This window comes from Cricetulus griseus, chromosome 6 (assembly GCF_003668045.3).
Source record: "Cricetulus griseus strain 17A/GY chromosome 6, alternate assembly CriGri-PICRH-1.0, whole genome shotgun sequence".
NCBI classification, from domain to species: domain Eukaryota; kingdom Metazoa; phylum Chordata; class Mammalia; order Rodentia; family Cricetidae; genus Cricetulus; species Cricetulus griseus.
In genome coordinates, this window is record NC_048599.1 from 100583362 (window position 1) to 100606730 (window position 23369).

Consider the following 23369-nt stretch of genomic DNA (forward strand, 5'->3'; position numbering starts at 1 on the left):
ATGGATTAATTTATCAAATTCTTCAGCATGCATATGTCAGCTGTTGCACTGATGGCTTCTTCTGTGATTGATGTGTTTTAGTTTTCAAATGCAGATCATGTTGTGGTCAATAGCATTTACCACCAGTTGACTAAGCTTTGTTTATGGAATGAACTCTTTAGAAGTCCAAGGGACTTGACTTGTGGTGTGCTCATGGAATCATTTTGATGTGTCTAAATGAAGCACTGAAATTATGAAACAACTGTTCTAAGGACAAAATATTTAGAGTATGTGTGGATAGAATAAGTGTGTGTCTACCACTCAGATTGGTAGAAATGACCAGAAAGCAGGAGACTTATGAATTGGAAAGACATCTTTGCATGTTTTGGACAACTTGGTTAATATTAAAAGCACTGTGTTTCATTTGGACAGTTTATTAGAAGTCCGTGAGCTTAACATTGCCTAATTAAAAAAAATCATATTTTATAGAAGTTGTATAGAAGTAAGATTTATCAGAACTTGTGTTTTAGAATATTTCTTGTTAGTATATCTTAGGAATTCTTTTTTTTTTTTTTTTTTTTTTTTGGTTTTTCAAGACAGGGTTTCTCTGTGGCTTTAGAGGCTGTCCTGGAACTAGCTCTTGTAGATCAGGATGGTCTCGAACTCAGAGATCCGCCTGCCTCTGCCTCCCGAGTGCTGGGATTAAAGGTGTGCGCCACCAACGCCCGGCTATCTTAGGAATTCTTAAGGAGGTTTCATGAAAAAATGGAAAAGGTAAAATTGAAAACTGTCAAGTATTTTGTGTTAGTAGTATTCACTCATGTTTTTTTTTTTCTCAGTTCTAAATTATGAAGATGGCCAAAATTATGAAACAGACCATAATATTTTGGTACTATTGCCTAGTGTATAAAAACATTATAGAAGTTCATAAATTTTGTAGCAATTATTTATATACATTTGATTTATTTTTCATAGAAGTATTAAAATTGCTTTAGCTGGATTATATGAAGCAGTGAATATTCTAGATATCAGAAGGTTAGTATGAGATTTAAGGTTCCTTTTTTTATACTTGAGGAATGAACCTGAAATATGTGTGGAATTGGGCTTGGCTTTTGGCTTACTAACAAGTATCAAAGTGAACATGAATACAGACAGACAGCTATGACTGAGCCTGTGTACTTCCAACGCTGAGTGAATGCATCTTCGTCTCCAAGTCTGCAGCATCAACTCCATACAGTATCAACCTCTTTCTTTTGCTTAAGTCATGCTCTGAGCTGCATGCTGACACATGCAAACCATCTGCCTTGGCATTGTGGCCTCTTGGAACTGAGAATAAAGGATTTTATACTGAAGATGCCTAGAGGAAAAACTGAAGTCCCTTCCATGAGTAACCTTGCTTATGAAAGCTAAAGTGAATGCTTGAAAGCCAATAGTATTTTTCATTTGATTTATTTTTAAAGGGGAAAAGAAAAAAAAATCCAACAAAATATAAATCTTGATAATGGGTCCTATTCTTTATTTCTTCTACTAAGATCAAGATGGATAGTTAGCAAACAACACACAGCTATACCTTTCCTTCTCATCTAATCTAGGAGGAACAATACCTCAGATGTCTCATTTTCTATCTGAAATCTCCGGAATGAAGTCTAACTGGCTCAAAGTGAACCCCAGTAAGGTAATGTTAATAGGTGAAGACGACACTTGAGGCAGAGTCTGATGACTCCTTAGTACTAAAAGCTGAAGCAGTAATTCCATTTTATTAAGGACATTTTTGGAGTAGTCAATTTTTCATACTTTCTCTTTGGATTCATCAGAGTGGCCGACCACCTTTTTTCTTCTTGTTTCTTCAGAAGATGGAAACTTTTCTCCAAGACTATAATAATAAAATTATCAGTCCAAAGCTGGATCCTGTCGCAAATGATGCCAAATGTTTCTGATGAACAAAGAGAGCTGCATTTATTTTAAACACTAGTTAAATTGAGCAATTAAGTTGGACAGTATAATTTCACCTGTTCTGTGCCAGTAGCCAATGTAGCTGGGAGATTAAAGTTCTGATTTCTAAATTCATCAGTGTTGTAGAAAATTGAGGACTGGACAGGAATTTTGTTTTCATTTTATATTTTTAAAGCACATTGAAATAGCTTCTTGAGAGCAGGAACTGTATAGAGTATGTCATTGAATTTACAAATACACTGAAAAAGATAACTTCCTTCTGAAGTTTTCTTCCAACAAATATCAGTAAGGATTTATATAAATCTAGAACCAAGAATTTTTCCTCCCAGTTTATGCCACAGGTTTTTGCAGTTAAGTTTTATCTGCAAATTTCAAATTTTAGATATTAGAAGAATTTGCATTTAGGGTGAGGTTTTTAAAATTTCTGCATCACTTTTTAGAATAGCATTGAAATCTTGTCAGATTTTCACCAAAGAGACCTAGAAGAAATTACTGTTAATCCCTGCACATTTTTACATTCAAGAATTATACATCCAGAAACTTTGACAGCAGACAATAACAAAAGCACAAGAAACTAGGGATATTAATTGCTATATTTCTAAAACTGAACTAGATATGGCATGCCCAAAATGGATTTGTTTTTAGATTCCTTATTTCCCTTTATGAGTAAATGATAATGTGTAAATATACAATATATAAATACATAAAAAATCAACTCTTCCAACTGACATTTAAAGTGGTTGATTGGTTTTTTTTTCCCCTACCCTCAAAACTCTGGTCAGCAAGATGACTCAGTGAGCCAAAGCACTTGCCATGAAAGTTTGATGAGCCAAGTTTGATCTCTTGAGACTGCATAATGGTGGAAAGAGAGACCTGTTCCACAGTGTTGTCCTTTGGCTTTCACATGTGTGCTGTGGCACATACACTACCCCAACACTAATAATAATGATAAATAAAATCCTTTATATCTAGCATTCTATTCATAGATGTACTAATTAGAGCAACGAGGGCTCCACATTCTTGTGTGAGTTTGGTGGTTCCTTCTTTTGCTACTGTGCTTGAAAAAATATTGTTTCCATTATTTAGTTATGTTTGTCTCAAGCCAAGGTAACTGCTTTAGTTGAAAGTTGTCTTTTGTTTACTTGATATGATGAAAATTCATGGCTCCTATCCAATAATGATAGTTAAGTAAACTTTATATAATATAAAATATGGTAATCTAATATCTGTCCTTTTTTTCCTTATATGTAAAATATTGTTACTATTTATTGGGTTACATTGAATGAAAAAGAATTCTGTTTTTAGTGTTTTTCTTATGATGCTCTAGGAAATTTTGCCATTTGACAATGAAAATTTTATTGGCTCTTGTGTATCAGACTGCTCACCAAAGATTCAGCCTTTATGTTGAACTTTCTGAATAGTATATTATTGTAATTTCTTTTGATTTAGATATAATTTGATCTTCTGATTGCTTTTTCTAAATACTTCCACCTGATGGATTAGTTTTAAGTCATTGCTTCATATTGAAACTCCTAATTTGTTTAATTGAATTGTTCATCAATATAAATAACTAGACAATATTCTATGTTTTGAATTTTGACTGTTTTTTAAAAAACTGATTATAATTTAATTGGATTATTTATTGAGTCATTCTTATGAATTGGGATGAAATTCATGCTTTTGTTCCTTAAATATACTGACCTTAAGGAAGTCAAAATTGCCTATTTTACAACCTCTGGACTTAAAGACTGAAATTGTCAATTTTAATTTAATGATGGGAAGGAATATGGATAGTGTACATACATAGTGACCAAGTTTTCTTCTAAAACTAAAGCTAAAACAAATTAAATTGTTTTACTAGATTATTTAGTTTTCTTTCTTGAGAGCTAGGATAAAAATCTAAAGCTGAGTCAAGGCTCTTATATCTTTTTGCATGTGTGTGTTTGTAGGTTAAAGAATAGTATTTTTATTATACAGTTATGTTGTTTTGAGTTTGAGTCGTCTAGCTGAGCTGAGGCTTAGCCTAAACAGTCAGTCAGTTACTAATTGCTATAATTTGGTAAAAAAACATTGCCTTCTTAGTATATTGGAATGGAAGGTGGTGGATATGAATAAGGAACAAGACAGATTGATATATCATTTTTGTTTTATCACATTATGATATACTATTTTGTTTGTTTTGCATTATATATGCCAAACCTGATTTGGATGATTTTTTTCTTACATATATAATTAGGTCATTCAGGTTACTATTTTGAGTCTTATTCTTTTGGTATCTTATGGTCAAATACTAACATCTTTTAAACTGTATTTTATATTGCCAAACTAGTTTAAACTGAAGCTTCATTGAACAAGACCAAAAAAAAAAGCCAATTATTGTTTTTATTAGAATAGGCAAATGATGCTCCCATAGAAATGTGTACTTTGGAGATAATACATGGTCTTATTATAATGCTCTAGTATTTAAATGTCAAATTGTTACATAATTTGTTAATACTGTGCGCCTGGTCTTATAGATCTTGTAGGGTTTCCTGAAAGGTGGAATTGACTTCTCAACACCAAATGCTAACTAATTTGCATAATAGGTGTGTAACATGCCTGTTTCTTTTTTAGTGTTGTTCCCATCAAGATTGTTCTTCTACAGATCAACCCAAGAAAAGTATTTATAAATAGGCACTTCAGTTATTTTCAGTCCCTACTTACCATTTCATTAAGATTTTAGTTTTTCATATATTTTCTGAAATTTTGACTGGAAACTATGTCATATTTTCTAAGTATTGAGACACATGGTATTTCTTTGAATTCATGTATTATAGATGTTTAAAATTTCCAGTTTTATTCTTTGTATCAGCTTTTTACACAAACCTAGAATTTTAAAATAGTCTTTGACTTGGTAAGGTTTTTAAAGTTATAGTATGAAAGTTTAATATAATAAACTTTGAACCTTGACCCCTCTGTTAGTGTGTTAGAATTTAGCCAATTGTATGTGCCTATGTTCACTTAAGCATGGTGCTTGTGGATTGTGCCCTATGTTATTAGCTTTTTGTTTTTCATTTTATATGGCTTGATGGGTTGGTTTTAGAATGCTTACTAGACAAATGACAAAGTTATTGCTGAATAAATACTGGTTTATGGCCAGAGAGTTGTGGAAAACTGTGACTCTTAAAATTCTCCTGTGAATAAATTCTGTGAGGGTTGAATTACAAATGGTTAGTAACTCATAAGTTTTCTGCAGAACGTGGTTGCTTTTGTACCAGAAATGATTTGTATGTATACATAGAGTTTCACTTTTCCTTTCTGCCCTGCTTGGTTAACAAAACTGAGTGGTGCTTTTCTTTCCTGGGTTTCCGTTAAGATTTCAAGTGGTGTGGCAATACCATTTAAGTTCTGTATTATAACAAACCAGGATTTCCATAATCATGTGTCACAAGTACGATTTATGGCCATTCCTCACTGCTTTTGTGATCTCTACTGTTTGGATTGTCATACAGTAAGACACCATTATGTGGATGCCCCCAACTGTGGAATCTGGATCTTTTATTCTATAAAAGGAGAAAGTAGTTGTAAAACTAATCCTGTAGATGGGAGTCCAGAATATCTGTTTTAGGAGGTAATACTTTAAAAATATTTTCCAAGTTCTGACGAAAGGTGTGCTTGTGTTTATTAAAACTATTATGCTAAAACCATGGATTTCTGGTACTTCTACAATAGTGTGTACATAATACACATAATTTTCTTGCCAAACTATTTAATTTGTGAAAATTTGGCTATATGTTACAAGGAATTTAACTAGAACCTTTCCTTAAGCAGGCTGGCCTTCCCCCAGATTTTTTTTTTCAATAACACTTGTAGTTTGTCATAAAGAACATTTATGAGTATAGGAAATTTTGTCTTTTGCTTATCTCATATGGTTTAATTACTTTTCTGCTAGCAAGAATATTAAGTTTATTATGAAATAAAGGGAAATGCTTAAAGCTAGATTTTCGCCTTTGACTTGAAGATTAGATGACTCAAAGCTTTCGCTGCTTCTGTCACTCCCTTCCCCACCTTATTCTTTAATATTTAAAGAGTTTAAGAAAGTTAATAAACTTTTTGTTATTAAGAGATTTAAATTAAAACTAAAAAATAATTAGAATTCAAAGGGAGTAAATTTTCATGTAGGGACAAACTTTCGTGTATAGACAGAAGGCAAAAGACCTCTTCTTTGTTCTAGCACACTAAAGTATGTAGCATATTCTAATTCCTAAATTTAAATAGTGAGGGCTTGGATAGGGATAAAGAAAGACAAGACATACAGTTGGAAAGGTGGATTTTGACTTCTCTCATCCTTGAATAATAAAGATGTATATAAGGTCTGGAGAATCCTGTCTACATATACATACATGTACATATATGCATATACACAAAAGCATACATTTATACATTGCTTACAGTTTTGCTTAGGTGTAAGGAAACAATTTTCTGTTCAGTAACAGGGGAGAGTATACATTTTGTTTTGTTTTGTTTTCTTGAGTCTTATTGTCTTCTATTGCTGTGATAAAACACTTAAAACAATTTCATGGAAGAAATGGTTTATTCACCTTATAACTCCCAACTCCCTGGTCACAGTCCATCACTGAGGTATGTTGGGTCAGGAACTCAAGAGTCTCCAGGCAGGAACTGAAGTGTGTACTGCAGAGGGGTGTTGCTTACTGGCTTGTTCCCCATGACTTGCTCAACTTGCTTTTTAAAAATTTAACTCAAGGTCACCTGCCCAAGGGTAGTACTGTCCACAGTGGGCTGGTGGGTCCCTCACATATCAATCATTAATCAAGAAATGCCCCAATCCCACAGGCCAGTCTGATGGAGGTGGTTCTTCAGTTCAGTTCCCTCTTTCCAGATGACTTGTTTGTGTCAAGTTGTCAAAAAAAAAAAAAAAAATTCAATGCACTATAAATTCTCATCCTGTTGGAGCCAGGGCTCAATTTTGAACATTGAGCTTGCAGATGTATCTTTAGAAGCTTAATGTATATGAAATTATAAAAGTATGGGTTTATTTCCTCCAATTAGTCAGTTATACTAATACCTAAGTGATATGCTAGAGAGTTAAGAACTTATTGTAGAAGATTTAAAAGGTAATAGACAATTCTACTGTTTCTTAGTACGTGTGTCTGTTTATCTTTGATTTTGCCTTATTTAGCAGTCTTGACATATGGATATTCCTGAAGTCTGATGTCTTTCTCTTTACAGAATCTTTAGAAGGACAAGATGTTCTTGATAATAGTACAGAGCAGAGAGATGACAAAATACCAGTGACAGAGCAGACAAGCCAAGTGATTGAAGAAACATCTGGTTCAGAGGAACCAGAGGAGAAACAAGAAGAGACTGAGAAAGAGGAAGCATCAACAGACGAAGCCAAGTCAACAGTTCTCAGAGCTGACTCTGTTTCTAATCTTGAACCAAGTGGAGAATCTTTGGTGACACAATAGTAAATAATCCCATGTGCCTTCAACTGGATTATTTGTAGTCTTGTTGATGTCAGTTATTGCTTTTTTTTTTGTGTGTGGTACTCAAAAAAATTACTTTTTAGATATATGCTTAATGCTATTCAAATTCAAATTGCCTAGCAAGTTCAGTGTGTTCAAGTCCCATCAACTGGGCATTGAAAGTAAAAGCACGTGGTATCAGTGAATGTGCAGAGACCCACATAGCTGTTAGAGACTTTGTGCATTCTAAAGTTTAAAGAAAAGAAACATTTTTGTTTTCTACATCTATAACTTGTAAATAATATCCATTTTGACATAGGAACAATTTTGGCTAGGAATAATTTCTTTAATAGTGCTTAAGGATTGAAATATAATTAAGATTTTGAATACTTCATCATTAAATTTTAACTCCTGAGATATTTGCCAGTGGGAAGGAAATATCTATTTAGGTGTTTACATTAAGTGATACTGAAAGCTGTAACCTTATTTACATAGGCATTGGTACGAATTCTCAAGAAGAATGCAACTGAACAGTCAAGTGCAGAGTTTCTTTTGATGTCTTTTGTTTTGCAGCTGGGCCAAAGCCACGTGATGTATATAGTTAGTTTATGTTTACATATTAACAAATAGGAACTGCATCTGCATTTGACTGTACTTGAATTCTTGGTATTATTTATATTTGTAAAATAATGATGATATATAAATGAATTTTTTGTGTGCTTGTTTTGTTAAGGAAAATAAAGATGACCTGGCAGTGTTTTTTCTTTGTTAAATATCTAGACTTTCTTCACATAGTGTTTTGATGGATGACTAGCTATCTGAAAAAAAATCTTGTTAGGAGAGTCCTCTGTATGATAAATACATAGTAAATTATGATGTTTTTGTTTTTTATTAGACTTTCAAATTCAGAGAAATAAGAAATTTAATGTTTTTAATCAGAAGTTAGCATTTTTGGATTTTGAAACACATTATGCCACTTGTAGTTTTTAACTTTGAGAGACAAATACGTTTTTGGAGTAGGCAGTTAACTGCTAATAAAACTCACTGGATTGAGTATGTATCCCAAGGATCAGGTGGGAAGATTTTTGGTATAGACTAGTTATTCTTAAATATAATATCATAATTTGTTCTAGCTTTCTTTTATGTGTCTTTTCCAATATTGAAACAACTAGAAATGAAGTTATTATGCTATAAGGGAGACATGTTAGCATAATGTATCTGGCTAATCTTTTGGTTGTAAATATTCATTTAAATTAAATATTCTTTTTATAATTTGAAAGTTTATGTTTATGGTTTAATATCTCATGTGACATATATTGAAGAACCCAGTTTGTTAATAGTTTAAGGCATTTTAGTTTAGTGCCCATAAATTCAAGCATGTGGAACTAGACTTGAATGTCAGCTTTGTAATCTTGGGCATTTCACCTAACCTCTCTGCATACCTATAAAATGGGGAGAATAATATCTGTTTTCCATAGGTACTTGAATGATTAAAAATAATTTATATGATGTGCCTAGCTTTCTTGCTGGATAATTAGTAGATACTAGGTTACATGGTAGGATTTATTATTATATTAATTATTATTATTGAAACCCTTGTGAAATATGGAAGGCCCATAGATTCTGTCTATGGCAGATAATGAAATTTAAAAACCATGATCATTCAGTTCAGTTGCTCTGAACAGAAACAGTTTTCTGTATTAATGTCATATACATGTCTTTAAGTGATAGATAAAAGAAATGGAGAACTGAAACTATGGAATATAATCCTTTTATAAAAGGTGTTTATTTTTATGAATATGAATTTTTCACTTGAATATGTATGTATACCACATGTGTGCCAGGTGCCTGCAGAGGCCAGAAGAGGGTACTGGATCCCGTGAAATGATAGTTACAGATGGTTGTGAGTGTCCACATGGGTGCTAGGGAATCAAACTTGACTGGAAGAGCAGGAAGTGCCCTTAACCACTAAAGCTGTCTCTGCAGCTTCATTTAACATTTTTTGTTTTTAAACTTTACTAGCTGTAAGTGTGTGTTAATAACACCTTGTTGCGTCTTCTTAACATCTGATGTACAGTACTCAAAGAAAAGTACCTCAGAGAAAAGGAGTTTAATGATGAAACCAAACAGATATTATAACACATATCTCCAAAAAGAAATACTAGAGATATGGCTCAGTGATTGAGTGAGTATGTTCTTACAGAGTGCAGTGGCTTGCTTCTCAGCTCCTACCTTGGCTATGTCACTTCCACTTGTTGCTCCTGGTCCAGTGGATTTGATGCCCTCTCTCTGGCCTCCTAAGACACTAAACTCATGTGCATTCTCTTCCCTAGAGGTACACATAATTAAAAATAAAAATCCAAATCTTAAAATGAGGTTAATGAAACTAAAACAACAGAGAAATAATTTGTGTATTTTGAAACAGAAAATCTTATCTGATATTAAGATAGTGGCTGAAGAGAATCAGACTCCCTGTTTCTGATTATTAAGACTAGTGTGAATGAGGGAAAGCTGTTAGCCAGAGTGGTGACCCCTATCCACAAATGGCCAACAGGCCATGTCCAGTGTGACCTACAGACAGTCTTTAGCTTATCTCTGTCTTTTCTACCCACATCCTTCTATAGCCACATGAGTCTCCTCTCAATTCTGTGGCTATGCTTTGTCCTTTTCTGCATTACATGTCAGCTTACATATTTTTTCTGAAGAGATCCCCCCTCATCTCCCTGTCTGAACTTGCCCCTCTGCCTTGTAGTCCGCCCTGTATCATGTCACTTTGTCTTTCTCAGAGTCCTTACTGCAGGGTGTTTTGTTTTCTCATCAGCAGTCTTCTGTCTGTATGTTGAGGGTCTGTCTAGCAGTGCTCCACTCATTTATCATGTGACTCACTTGCCAAATCCAATGAATACTCTGTTCTTAACTTGTTCTCCTTCTTGGCAGGTTGATTTGGCTGAGTGTTCTTTTTCCTTTGAGACACATTGCTCCTTTTGGTTCTGGACATACACTACCATTATCTTCTTTGGTTCCTGTTTTCAATGTTCTTTGAATGCTGGTATTCCCTGGCTTTTACCTATTGTCAGTTCTTCACTCTTCACATTCATTCTCTGGGAGCTCTCATCAATGCCCAGGGATTTAATAATTACTGTCTGTCTATGAATGTCATACCTCTAGCTTGGTCTGTTTCTCTTTCTTTGAAGCTACATATTTAACCATGGACTGCCATTTTATTGTGAAATCAGTATATTTTAAAAAGAACACGTGTTAAAACTTGTTTCTAATTTTACCAAATAGCACCAGTATTCAAGCCAGAATTTAGAGTCTATTCCCTCTTCCTTTCCCTCTGCAGTCGAGCTGTCCATCCCAACTATTTGTGGCTTGTGGCCTCAGATTCTTGGGTGTTGGGATCATTTTGTGAGCCACCATGCCTTACTGTCCTCTAAACACTTTACATTTATTTCTCTGTCTCACTTGATATATGGACATATATATATATATATGGTTTTTCGAATCAGGGTTTCCCTGTGTAGCTTTGGAGCTTGTCCTGGCACTCGCTCTGTAGACCAGGCTGGCCTCAAACTCAGAGATCCACCTGTTTCTGCCTCCCAAGTCCTGGGATTAAAGGCATGTGCCACCAACACCCTGCTCACTTAGGATATATTAATAATAAATTTGCATTGTTCCATGCTGCCTGCTGTGTGTATATGTGTTTACATATAATTTTAGTTTTTTTTTTTTTTTTTTTTTGGTGAGGGAGGACAGTCCTGTGAAGATTTTGTATCTTGAGTTATGGGAAAGAAATAAGATGTAGAGAGAATAGCAGCTTTCTCTGAGTTCTACATCGGTGTATGGAAAATCGGAGAGCTGAATGTAAACAAATGACTTTTTCTTTCTAGTCTGTAGCCTCATACATGTTAAGCACAGCTCTGGTCCTGAAGTATTCTCCAGCTCCTAAAAGCCTTACATTTCATCATCATGGAATTGCCTTTTAATGCATGCCTGCATCACCTACATTAGGAAATCGACCTTTTAAACTGGTTTATCTGTCTTCATGTGGCTGCTTTCCTATCTGTTCTGCACAGTTCAGACCTTTGCTTCGGTCTTCTATGATTGCTGTGTTTGTTTGAGAGAGGCAATCTGAACTTAGGGTACTGACCCACAAAGCCTGAGGCAGTTTTCCTACTTGCCTCTGACATCTTTTTTTTTTTTTTTTTCTGTTACAACTACTGTCCCTACTACCTCCCTTTCACCACATGCATGCTTTCAGTATACACAGATTATTATTTTTTAGTGCTGAATATATACAGAGTTCTCTTAGCCTCCTGGGGTAAGCTCTTGTTCCTGAAATACCTCCTGTTTATGTAGATAACCAAGGAACTCAATATATAGTTACTGAATTGGAGTAGCTCCACTTGGAACCCAAGGTTAGACATTTTATTGTTGATTAAACTATGCATTTTTCATGGTGAACTTATTGTGCATACTCACCTTTACAGTAGAATCAAGTCTGTAGCTGTGTGTGGGGGTGGTGGTGGTGGTGATTTTTACTATGTAATGATTGCCATTAAATACTATACACTGAGTTCCGCAATGCAGAATGATTGTCAGTTTTAGGTCAGGGACAGTGGGCGTCTGAGCCAAGTCAGATCTAACTTAATGCAGGACAATTTCTATTGAACTATTAATTTTCAATGTTTCAATCTTGGTAAGTTTAGAATTTCTTTAGCAACTTTTGTTTCCACCTGACAGTACTTACCTTAATTACCATACAACCTGTTAAAGTTTTGTATGTATCAGTTGAAGGGTGGATTCAGGAGGACAGCTGTTTTCTGCTCTAGGACAATAGCATAAACAATGTAGAAGACATTAGATACATTTCACCAACTAAAGAACCATCAAAAAATACCAAGTAATAATAAATCAGGGTAGAAACAGTTGTGTATTGAGACCTGTTAGATCATAATAATTTTATAATTTGATGTATTTCAAGTTTATTAAATTTCTAAGTGTATTAATACTACTGGTTAGTAGATAAATATATTTTGAATTTAGACAATTATATAAATATGTAAAATTTATGTCTTTGAAAACAAAAACTGAGTGAAGAATTAAAACCTTATTTAATTGCATCAACCTGTGAGCAGTTTGTCTCAGCTTATTTTAACTAGTTGGCATTTTCTACTTTTGTTTTATTTTTTTACTGTTGTTACCTTTAACCTTTTTAGGGCCTGAGTGACGGCTCAGCAGGCAAAGGTAGCCACCTACTGCCAAGCCTGATGACCTGTTTGATTTCCAGTATCCACATGGTGGAAGGACAGAATCAGCTTCCTCAGACTGTCCTCTGACCTCTGCATGCCTGCTGTGGCACATGCATGCCCACCTATACACAAATGAAATCATTGTAAAAATAAAAGACTTCACCAGAATTGCTGAAGTCGGAGCTGAGAAAGTGTTTTTTGTAAGCTTGAGGACCTGAGTTTGGTCTGGCAAAAAAGCTGGGCATGTTTGCTTGTGACTGTTGTCCCATCACTGACAGGTGGGTTCAGGAGTATGCTGGCCACCTCCCCCCATTTTCCTTTGGCATCAAAACTCATAAATGTTGCAAGTACTCTGAGAAGATTAAAAGTTTTCTTAAAGCTTCCCTCAGTCCAGAATTCTGTGAAAGAGGCCAAATTTTTAGCTACTCAAGACTTTTACCAGATCTCTGGCATTTGATTTAGGAAAATTGGGAAAAATGTATTTTCATGGAAATAAATATTTCTTAGTTTGCTTTGAAGGGTGTTTCAGGCAGGACATTTGGTGTACATATTTGTAATACGCCTGTTGGCCAGGCTTATGCTCTAGGTACTATCCCATGCATTCTCTTAGGGTTCTCCCAGTGACTTCAAGGAGAGAACAGTGTCACATGGAGATTAAATTCATTTCCTAAAACTCTCTGGTTGATGGGACTGAAAATAGGATTTAAAATGGTGACTGGAACTGCTTTTTTTTCATCACCTGTGAGTAGTCCTTTGGTAACTGAAGGAATTAGGCCAAGGCTCTTCAGTTTTTCATACTTGTGTAGCATCTCACGTGCCATTTATGCAGGAAGCATCTGGTTGCTTGTTATTTCTGCTTGTCAGTTCTCATTGAATATTGGAGATAGACCATGTTTCTTCGTTATTGTCGCCTCTTGATCTCAAACCAAAGTAAACCAGAACTTAGCACAAGATCTTCTACACATATAATCAGATGGTAGATTCTGATTACTAAGTACTGAACTTGCTTTTGCCAACACAAGAGGTTGATGTGCTGTTTCTGCCTGAAATTCCTATGAATCATGGAGTTAGGAGTAGAAAGTGAGTGCTTGCTCAAGGCACTAATCAGAGGCTAGGATATATTGTTTGTGTTCTGGTGCCTGGCATAGGAGAGCCTCAGTAACATGAATGAGCTAAGCTGGAGTTGAGCTAAGCACACGTGCAGTGGTGTGGGAAAGTGGAGAAAGCAAGGCCCTTGTTTAAAAGAGCTGCTACTTGGGCTGGGTTTACAAATTGCAGGTAAGTTAATTTGGGTTCAACAGCCCTTACACTCCCCCCCCCTCCCAGCACACACACAAACATACTGGCCTTAAACTCAGAGGTCCACCTGCCTCTGCCTCCACAGTGCTTTCATTAAAGCCTGTGCACCATCATATCAGGCTCTGTATTGGTTTTTACTTACCCATTTCTAACCCATTTGATGCTATGACTAATGTTAGCTTAGGGCTTTTCTTAAGTTGCTGTTTTTTGATACCTGGATCTCGTGGGGCCTAGATTCACAGACCTTCTTGTATGCAATATAATTTAAGAATATTTCCTTTTTCAATATATAGGCCAGTATATACATTTTAAAGTTGGGTACTTGCCTCAAAGAAAAGCAGAGCAAAAGGAAATGGATTCTGTGCTTGTATAATTTAGACATTCCAATGTGTGTTTTATGAACTATAAGCTGTTTGCTAAAAATGAATCTGACTACTCATGTCTTACTGTGTATAGCAAGAATTCCAAAGGCTTTTCCTACTTCCTAGGAGTTGATACATTTTATAAGTTAATAGTGGTTTGCTTTATACAGTCTTTCAAAAAATAAATTTGGAATAAACTTCTATTCTCACCTATGTGTTCACATAGCTATAGTGTATGGGTTTTTAGATTAGAATGCATTGGGTCTTGTAATCAAAACTGAATATAGATTGAAATAAATTTAATATTCTTGAGACCTATTTTGCTTGAATGTTTTGATGGATTCTTGCTGTTATTTTTCACCACATTTTTCTTTTGGGTTTCAAGGACCTTTTTTGATTTTTTTCCAATTGTAAGACCTTTCTTCCCTAAAATACAGCAACCTCCTATAGTCTAGTTTATTGCAAAGTAACCATAGCCAGGCAAAAATTGCTCAGTTGGTAAAGGCACTTGCTGCCAAGCCTGACTACTTGAGTTCAAGGACCGGCATGGTGGAAGGAAAGAACTGACTCGGGAAGTTGTCCTCTGACCTCCACATACATGTGCCATGAACCAGCGCTCCCATCCCAAGTACATAGTATATTAATCATAGTGTACTGAAAGCAGAGATTTTTGTTCTGCTATTCTCCATTTCTGCTCCTACTGTCCCCTAGTCCTGATGGAGAGACTAGCAGCTATTCAGGTTTCAGTAGATTCTGAAGACCAATTTTTCTACCCAGAAAACACTAGTTTTGAATCCAGGATGCCACATGACTACTAAGTTGTATGTCAGCAGGGTTTTGTGTGTATGTGGAATTGGAAGAAAAGTGTGAGAAGCGCTGAAATGTCTTCTGATCAGGAAACTGAGTTTCAGGCTGCTGCACTCTGCATGAGTAGTGAAGGGTATGTCAGCTGAGACTTGTGTTCTCACCAGTGCCTTCCACAGGCATGCAAATGATGGGTGTACTGTGGGTTTTTATTATCTCTAGAGTGATTTATGTCCTTATTTTTGCATTATTGTCCACCAGGTACTGCCCTCTGTCAGAGGGCCTGCGCTATTTAATTTTTTAGGTCTTTGTCTTCATTAGTATAGCAATTTTTGCTTGTAATCATTGTACTAGACCTCACTGATAAGCTAAGACACTGTGAGATTCATAGTACTGACATCTAACCCTGCCACTGCCTTCCTGACCTTTCTGCTTCCGAAACATGGGTTCTTTTTTTTTAAACCAAGGTAAAACTCCATCTATTTTTCACACATATTGTGGGCAGTTTAAAGGTTGGTCAGAATCAAATATTGTGCTTTCAAATTTGATAATGTATGAGTGCAGAAGGTTGACCTTTGCTACATAGTCATACATCAACATGACATGAACAGTAGATGCAGCAATTACCTTTAGTATATTGGAATGGTGCTTTGGTTTCTATCTTCCATGCAATTTTTGCAAAAAAAATTAAAAATGCATTTAAGTTCCAGTTATGAAATTTGTAAAGGTTAGCATTTTTGGAAATAGTTGTAATTTATACATTTATTTCCAACACAAACTTGGTTTTTCATAAGATCTTATTCATTAATAAAGATTGTTAGTTATTGCTCTGATAACAGGCAGATTAATGTAAAGCTATTTTGTGTTTTAGGAATAAGTTTTAAGACACAAATCTAACTGATTTTACCAAATGATTTTTTTAAAGTACATATGCAAGTAGTCAACTGAGAGAACAGTGATACTAAGGACTCTTTTGTAGTCAACTGAGAGAACAGTGATAATGAGGACTCTTGTGAGAACACGGTGCTGCATATAGATATTGCCATCTGTAGGATTTTTGTCCTAGTGTATTCATTTAGTCATTCATTTTCTCTCTGATGATGCTATCTATGACCCAGGCATGGGGATAGAAATGAGCCTGGGAGCCTAGCCTCTGTTTTGTCTGATAGCCCAGTTCAACCATATGAAATTCTGAGATGAAAACACGGTGACTTCACTTAACTAAATGCTAAATGAAATGTGCATTGGGCAGTGTGAACCAGAATGTTCAAGTTCTTTCTGTACTTTCCATTCAGTCTTCATTGTTCTGGGACTCAGTTTGCCACTCTACTAGTTGTCTTTAAATCCCTCCTTTTCTGAAACAGAGATTGTTAGTAGAGATCGAAGGAGTTCAGAGGTCTCTGGGAATGCTTTTGTACAGTTTTGTATGTGTATACACATTGATACTGAAAGAGAACACATATTTAATTTCCTAAGAAGACCAGGAGTCAAAGGGGGCGGCAGTTGTGCCATGGGGAATACTTAACTGCCAATTGAATACTCAGCATTATAGTAGTGTTTAGACTGATGTAAAAAAAATTGAATCTTTTTTCAGGCATTAGAGAATTCTTCAAACTGTCTTCATGGACAGAAGCCACACTAAGTGATAAAACTAATGGAAAAGTGTATTCAGTGTGATTTTGGACTCATGATAGCTTTATTAATGATCACTTTTGTATGGAAGAATGGCTTGAAATGTGGCATAGTTTTAAGTTTTGAAAATAAGATGGAGTTTTGTGAGGAATCAGTACACTCCACTTATTCCATTCCATTTTATTCTTTAGTAGTTTCCAGTTCTCCCCTCCCAGCAAGTTCTCCTCACTCATGTCTACTTTTCTCTATCTTGTTCTTGTCCCTTTAGTTCTAGAGAATCAACCAAGGGCCTAGTGTAAGCACTCAACCACTGAACTTTATTCCCAGCACCATAATTTTTTTTAGCTATTTTACAGCCTTCTCCCTCTCCCCCTCCTCCCCACTCTCTCTCTGTTTTCGAGACAGGGTTCCTCTGTGTAGCTTTGGAGCCTGTCCTGGAACTAGTTCTTGTAGACCAGGGCAGTCTCAAACTCACAGAGGCCTGCCTCTGACTCCCAAGTGCTGGGATTAAAGGCGTGCGCCACCACTGCCTGGCTAGCTTTCTATCTTTTTAACACAAAGTTTTCTCTCCTGTGGGCTTTCTTTTTAATATTTAGTCCTTTGAGTTTGTATACTTTATAAATTATTTAATACTGCTATATAATTAGCTATATTCTTAAAGCAAAACTGGGTCTAAGCAAGATACTCTCTGGGTAGGACCAGAATTTGCTTTTTGTAGCTATTTTCACATGAACTGCTGTTACCAAACTCCAGAATCAATCACTGTCCACTTCTTATCATCTGCGGCTTTGTGGACATCTGCCACCAAGAAAAGACTGCAGCCCTTTAACTTGCTTTTTACAGACCTGGAGCAGCTGCCAAGGGTAATGAGTTTCCCCCTCCCATGTAGATAGCTGAGAGCATGGATGCATAGTCTCAGATCTTACCTTAATTTCTCTCCCTTAATTTCTTCTGCATTTTTGTTTTCAGTTTGAATTATTTAGTATAGTGAAAAAAATAGATGATCAGAATGAAAGGGGGAGGGTCTTTAATTCCTTTAAAATCTTTTAAAATTTTAAAACAATGGTGTGAGGAATGCTTGTTTGGTATTAAGAGAAAAGTGGATACAAAGTTACAGTATATATGGTCTGATCTTATGTATGAGAATTCAGGTGTGTGTGTGTGTGTGTGTGTGTGATGTTGGGTATACATAAACAGAACTTGACTATTTCAACTGTGAGATATGCATTACTCTTTTTCTTTTCTCCTTAATTTTCTAAAGTTGACTATCAATTTTTACTACTTATTCATAGTTTATTTCTGACTACCTACATTTACCATTTTAAAATAAACTTAAAATCTAGAACAATGGCCTATAGCAGATCCCTGTTGCAGAAAGATTGCCAGACCCTAGTTAATACTTTTAGTTTCAAATTCAGAACATTTTTATATGTGTAAGTCTTTTGGGAAAGAGTTGACTTAAATTCAGCTTTAAAAGTGGGAGAGAACCAGAGTCTGGAAAGAAAAAGAATTTATGTGAGCAATAAAATCCAGAGACTTCTGTTACCTAGAAAATGGAGAGGAGGAATGAATGTTTTCTGAACGATACAGGGTTAAGGATTAGGAAGGAACCAGAGCTCAAATGGCTTCCAGTAGTTTAAAGCACTCTCAGCTTGTTTGGCACTATTAGGGTCCTTCTCCCCGTATTTGCATATTTCCTCTGCCTGCTTTTATGTGCATATATATAGATATGCACAGCTCATTAATTCTTCTAATTAAGAGAAATGAATCAAAGCTTTTGTCTTCTAATAAGTACTTATTTTATTATATTCAACATGGTGCCATGATCCCTTAACATATTTCTTTGGACATATTACAACTGAGGAGACTATTTCTTAAGTGTGTTCAAATAATTTCCTACAATCGGCTTTGTATATAAATTTAAAAGTGATTATGCTAAGTATGTAGTAATGCATGCTAGTATAGTTTGGTTTACAATTTTCCTGCAACAAAGGACAGTTACTACAAAATATGATACAAGCCTCACGAATTGAGAATTTATGACAATTTGTAATAGGTTTGAAAATTAATTTCACTATTTAGGAGATTAAAATACAGATAGATTTATAGTATATGTGAGGTTTTGTAGGGCTATTAAGAGTTACATGTTTTAAATGTCTGACTATAACAGTGTAGTTGGAGGCATTTTGATGTATTAGTTTCCTATGGGGTGGAACTGTTATTGATAATTTAATATTTATCCTACCTTTTATATTCACAGTATTATTTGAGCCATAGAATGATTCTTTGGAATAGACAGTTTTTATCCACATCTTGTAAGGTCATTCAGTAAGTGGTAGAGGCAAGAGACAAGGTTTGAACTTAGGTATCCATTGTGTAAGTATTTCATATATTCTCCACTCTTTTTTAACCTAATTAAAAAAAAATTGATTCTTTGGGAATTTTACATCATCCCTCGCCCCCCATCACACTCACTTTCCATGGCTTCCATGTTTGCCCTCCACCCTTGTAGCCTCCTCCCAAAAGAAAATGAAAAATAAATAAAAATGATGAAAGTGACTTAAAAAAATACCTTCGCTCGTCCATCTTGCCCTCCTCTCCATCACATATTCATTCATCATAGTGGTATTGGAAGCTGTAGTGTGTCACACAGTCCTTTTGCCCCAACAAAATATTTTTTTTTGCAAATATTCAATGCAATGAGTTGTTGGTCTGGTTCAAGGCCTCTAGCTTCTGGTACACCATTAGTACTGAACCCTCACTGAGACTCCTCCTGTTGTTGTCCCAGTCGTGGGGGACAGGTCCCTTCACGTGCTTTAGCAGGTCACAGATGGTGTAGATGTTGAGTTGGGCTAACTCAAAGCCCTAGAGGTGAAACTGGTGGTAGCTAGGTTGGCCTGCCAGGACTTCCTCCAGGAAGCGCCCCTCAGGCAAAGGGTGAGACCATCTCTCCAGCACCCACTGGGGCCAGCTCTCCTGCTGCAATGGCTGGTAAGGGGTGGGTCCAGCTCTCCCAGGGTTGGCAAGGAATGCTGCCATCTCTCCTGTGCCCAGGCCTCTGGGGCCAGCTCTCCCTCACCCATACCACTGGGAACAGCTTTCCTGCTGCAACAGCCATTGAGGGGCGGGGCCAGCTCTCCCAGGGCCAGCAAGGCCTCGGCCAGTTCAGCACAGCTCTCAGACATCAACGTAACTTTGGGTGACAGTCCAGACTATGGCATCCATATGGCCTTTGGTGGTAACACAGGCCACAGACATTAACACAGACCCTAGCTTCGATAGGTCCATAAACCCTGACATGGGCTTCTGCTGCCACTCTGGCCCAGATGTCACCATGGCTTCAGGTGGCAACTCAGACCACAGATACCTGCTTGGCCTTTGGTGGTAACATGGGCCATGGGACATCAACACAGATTCTGGCTGCCGTAGGGCCGCAGACCCAAACATGGCCCTTTGTGGCAGTTGAGGGCACTCCATCAGCCTGGTCTTCATGTCCATCGTGTCTTCATTCTGCCTCTCCACAGCACTTTCACCACTTTGCGCCTCTTTCCCTCCCATTTCTCCACATATTTGCTCACTGCTTCTTGTATCATCCACTCTGAAGCATTTGGTAAGGTTGGATTTTGACTAACATTTTTAAAACTTTACCTAAAGTACTTTAAAATGATTAAAATATGCTGTAACAATAATTAATAACAATGTTATTCAGTATTTGTAGAAGTAAAGAATATATAGAAGTTATTGACCAAGTTTTCTGAAGCTCTGTTGCAGATATTAAGAAACTGAAAAAGAGTATTCTGTTGCCTACTGACTTCTCTATTTAGCAAGTAGGGAGTACAATATTTATTCTGCTTGCTTTGTTTACTATAATTATTCTAGGATACCAAGAATGGAATTAGTTTGTAGTAACACAAAAGATGATTGAAGTTGTTCTGTGCATTGTAACATGAATAATAGAATATCAGTTCTTGATACTGGGGTTCAAGCTTCAAGATGAAGATCAGAAAAGCAAGGCAGCCAGCCACTAGCTCTTACCTCTACCTCAGACTGAAATGGGTGATCCTGTCTTCATAGATCCTCAGAGTACAATACATACTGCACTGCTCTCTGTTCCTGTCTCTTCCTGCCTTATATTCATCTCTCTGCCCAGCCATATCACTCCTGTCTCTACCTCCCTAGTTCTGGGATTAAAGGCCTGTGATCCCAAGTGCTGAGATCATCTTTGTGTAAGCTGTTTCTCTCTCAGACTAGGTTTTATGTAACTCATTGTGGCCTTGAACTAATAGAGATCTGTCTGCCTCGGTCTCCCAAGTCCGGGGATTAAAGGTGTGTGCCACCACTACTTGTCTCTATGGTTGTAGCTAGCTTTGCATTTTGATCTCCAGTTGCTTGATTAGATCATAAACAATATATCACCACAGTGCATAAATTTACAAATGCATGAATTATATTTCTATTAATGTTGAATGAATTTCTGAAGCATTTACACTCTTTGATTCTGTGTCATTTAATTAATTGTCTTTCAAAGCATGATATTGTATGCCTGTAATCCCAGGACTTGGGAGGCCAAAGTAGGTGGATCACAAGTTCCAGGTCAGTCTGGATTACAGGACAGTTCCTTCAGGGTCTTAGTTCAACCACAGTAGGCTGAGCTGGGTCGAAGGAAGGGTAAGTGCGCTGCTTGCCAGTTACCCAGCTTCCCAGGATCCCCAGACACAGCAGGGAGTCTAGTCAAGCAGGAACTCATTTGTTGCCCCACAGCAAGCATCTTTTAAAGCAAAAAACCACAGGTGGGGGGCAGCCAGCCAATGGTTTTAAAAGGTCAGCGTATCATGTGCCTAGGCACCCTATGCTTTACCTAGTGAACATGAGCCATTCATGAAGTGACCTCATCTGGTTCAATCTTGGCAACCAATCATCCTTTTTTTGTAAACATCTCAGGACTTGCCCTCCCAACTTCCTCTCAGCGCCATCTTTAACTGGCTTGTGTGCCCTTCAAGTTCCAAGGCTAAATGGACTAAATAGTAGAAAACTGTCCAGAAAACCAATCAGCCAACCAGCCAGCCACCCACGCAACACAACAAAATACCTTTCCAATAGGATACTCCCTTAAGGGATTAAAATAATTACGCATTTATTGTCTCATCAATATGTTTGTTCTGAGTTCACATTGTTGGTTTGGTTTATACAAATAATGCAACTTTTGCACAGACTGGATATTCCCTGGGGGAATCCAGTGTTCCTTAGGTAGATTCAAACTGTCTTCACAGTGTTTAGTAAACAGTAGTTCTCCACAGCTTAACTGATTTTTTTTGGGGGGGCAAGGCACTGTGCCCCAGTATTCACCTTCATTGGGATTTAAATTTTTTCACCAGAATGGTAAAAAAATCTTAGGTTTAGATTTTCTTGTCTGCTAGGTATTTGTTTTGGTACAGTGGAAGCTAGGGGAGAAAGGGTATGGGTGGCTGCTACTCATAGCTTCCAACCCCAGAGCTTTACCTAGAGGAACAGGTGTCAGACCTTTGCCCTTCTTCATTTAATGTGTGGATCTGGAAACCCTGTGTGCCTGGTTCCTCTCCCCATATGTTCTAGACTGTGCTCACCCAGCACTTTCACCTTCAGTATTTAGCGTGTTCTGTTGAATTTTTGGTAAGGATTAACCTTTGCCTTAGTTCTTTATGAACTTACATGCACTTTTCATAATTCCTATTTATATGTAATTCTTACACTGTGATAGTTGTAAAAAGCATACTTTCTCCAAATGCATATTGCAGCAGATTATTGTCAGATGTTTTAGATGGGCAAATGTGAGACTCTGGGAAGAGAAGTGGCTTGTCTTCTTTCAACTGCTTCTGCTGACACTCCCAAGAGCAGTTCCTGGACCTGACAATAAGCCTTTGCATGGAATGGCATCCTTTCCAGAAGTCCAGGGAACTCTTTGTTTAAAATTTTATTTTAATGTTTTATGTTGTGCTTCATAGAATGCAGATTCCACAAAGTTATTTATCAATTATTTGATTCAATTTTTTTTTACCTAAGAGGATTGTATCTTTAATCACTTAAGGATAGCTATTACATGAGACTTGTAAAGTAAAACGAAGCTAAAGAGACTCCTGATTGAAAGCTAGAATTGCAAATGCTTAATACCTCTTCCAATAAACCTATATTGAGACTTCTTCTGTATTTTGTTTCAATGATATATACTATTAAAAAGATACAGCACAAGGTGTATCTCAATGTAAAAGCTCTTGCCTGTGTGTGTATGAGGTCCTGGATTCCTTCCTTAACACCACAAAAGTGAGTGAACAAAAACAAAATTTGTACTTTAGCTGTTATAAGATCATGACTCCTTTCAGATCTCAGTTCTTGTTGATTCAAAATAATTATTACCTCTTTACTTAAAGGTGTTTATTCATCTTACTAAAAATTCTGCAGAGCTAGAGAGATGGCTTAGTTGTTAACAGCACTCCATTACAGAAAACCCAGGTTCATTCCCAGCATCTACATTGCAGCTCACAATCATCTGATAATCCCTGTTACAGGGGCCCCATTGCTCTCTTCTGGTTTCTTGGGTGCCAGACATGCATGTGGTAAAGGTGTGTGTGTGTGTGTGTGTGTGTGTG

At 36.6% G+C, this 23369-nt stretch overlaps 1 protein-coding gene across 2 annotated transcripts in view; it reads left to right on the forward strand.

The window, feature by feature from the left end:
* The window catches only part of Lnpk (lunapark, ER junction formation factor), a 58060-nt gene extending 49384 nt beyond the window's left edge, over positions 1-8676 (forward strand). Inside the window, exons 13-14 of one of the 2 annotated variants that reach the window (XM_027420157.2) lie at positions 1572-1654; positions 7162-7304. In XM_027420157.2, coding sequence (XP_027275958.1) covers positions 1572-1654; positions 7162-7170 — 92 coding nt within the window. In that variant the 3' untranslated portion in view covers positions 7171-7304. Of the gene's footprint in view, positions 1-1571; positions 1655-7161 lie in introns of both variants that reach the window. The other variant, XM_027420155.2, reaches the window with a different exon arrangement.
* The last annotated feature ends 14693 nt before the right edge of the window (positions 8677-23369 follow it).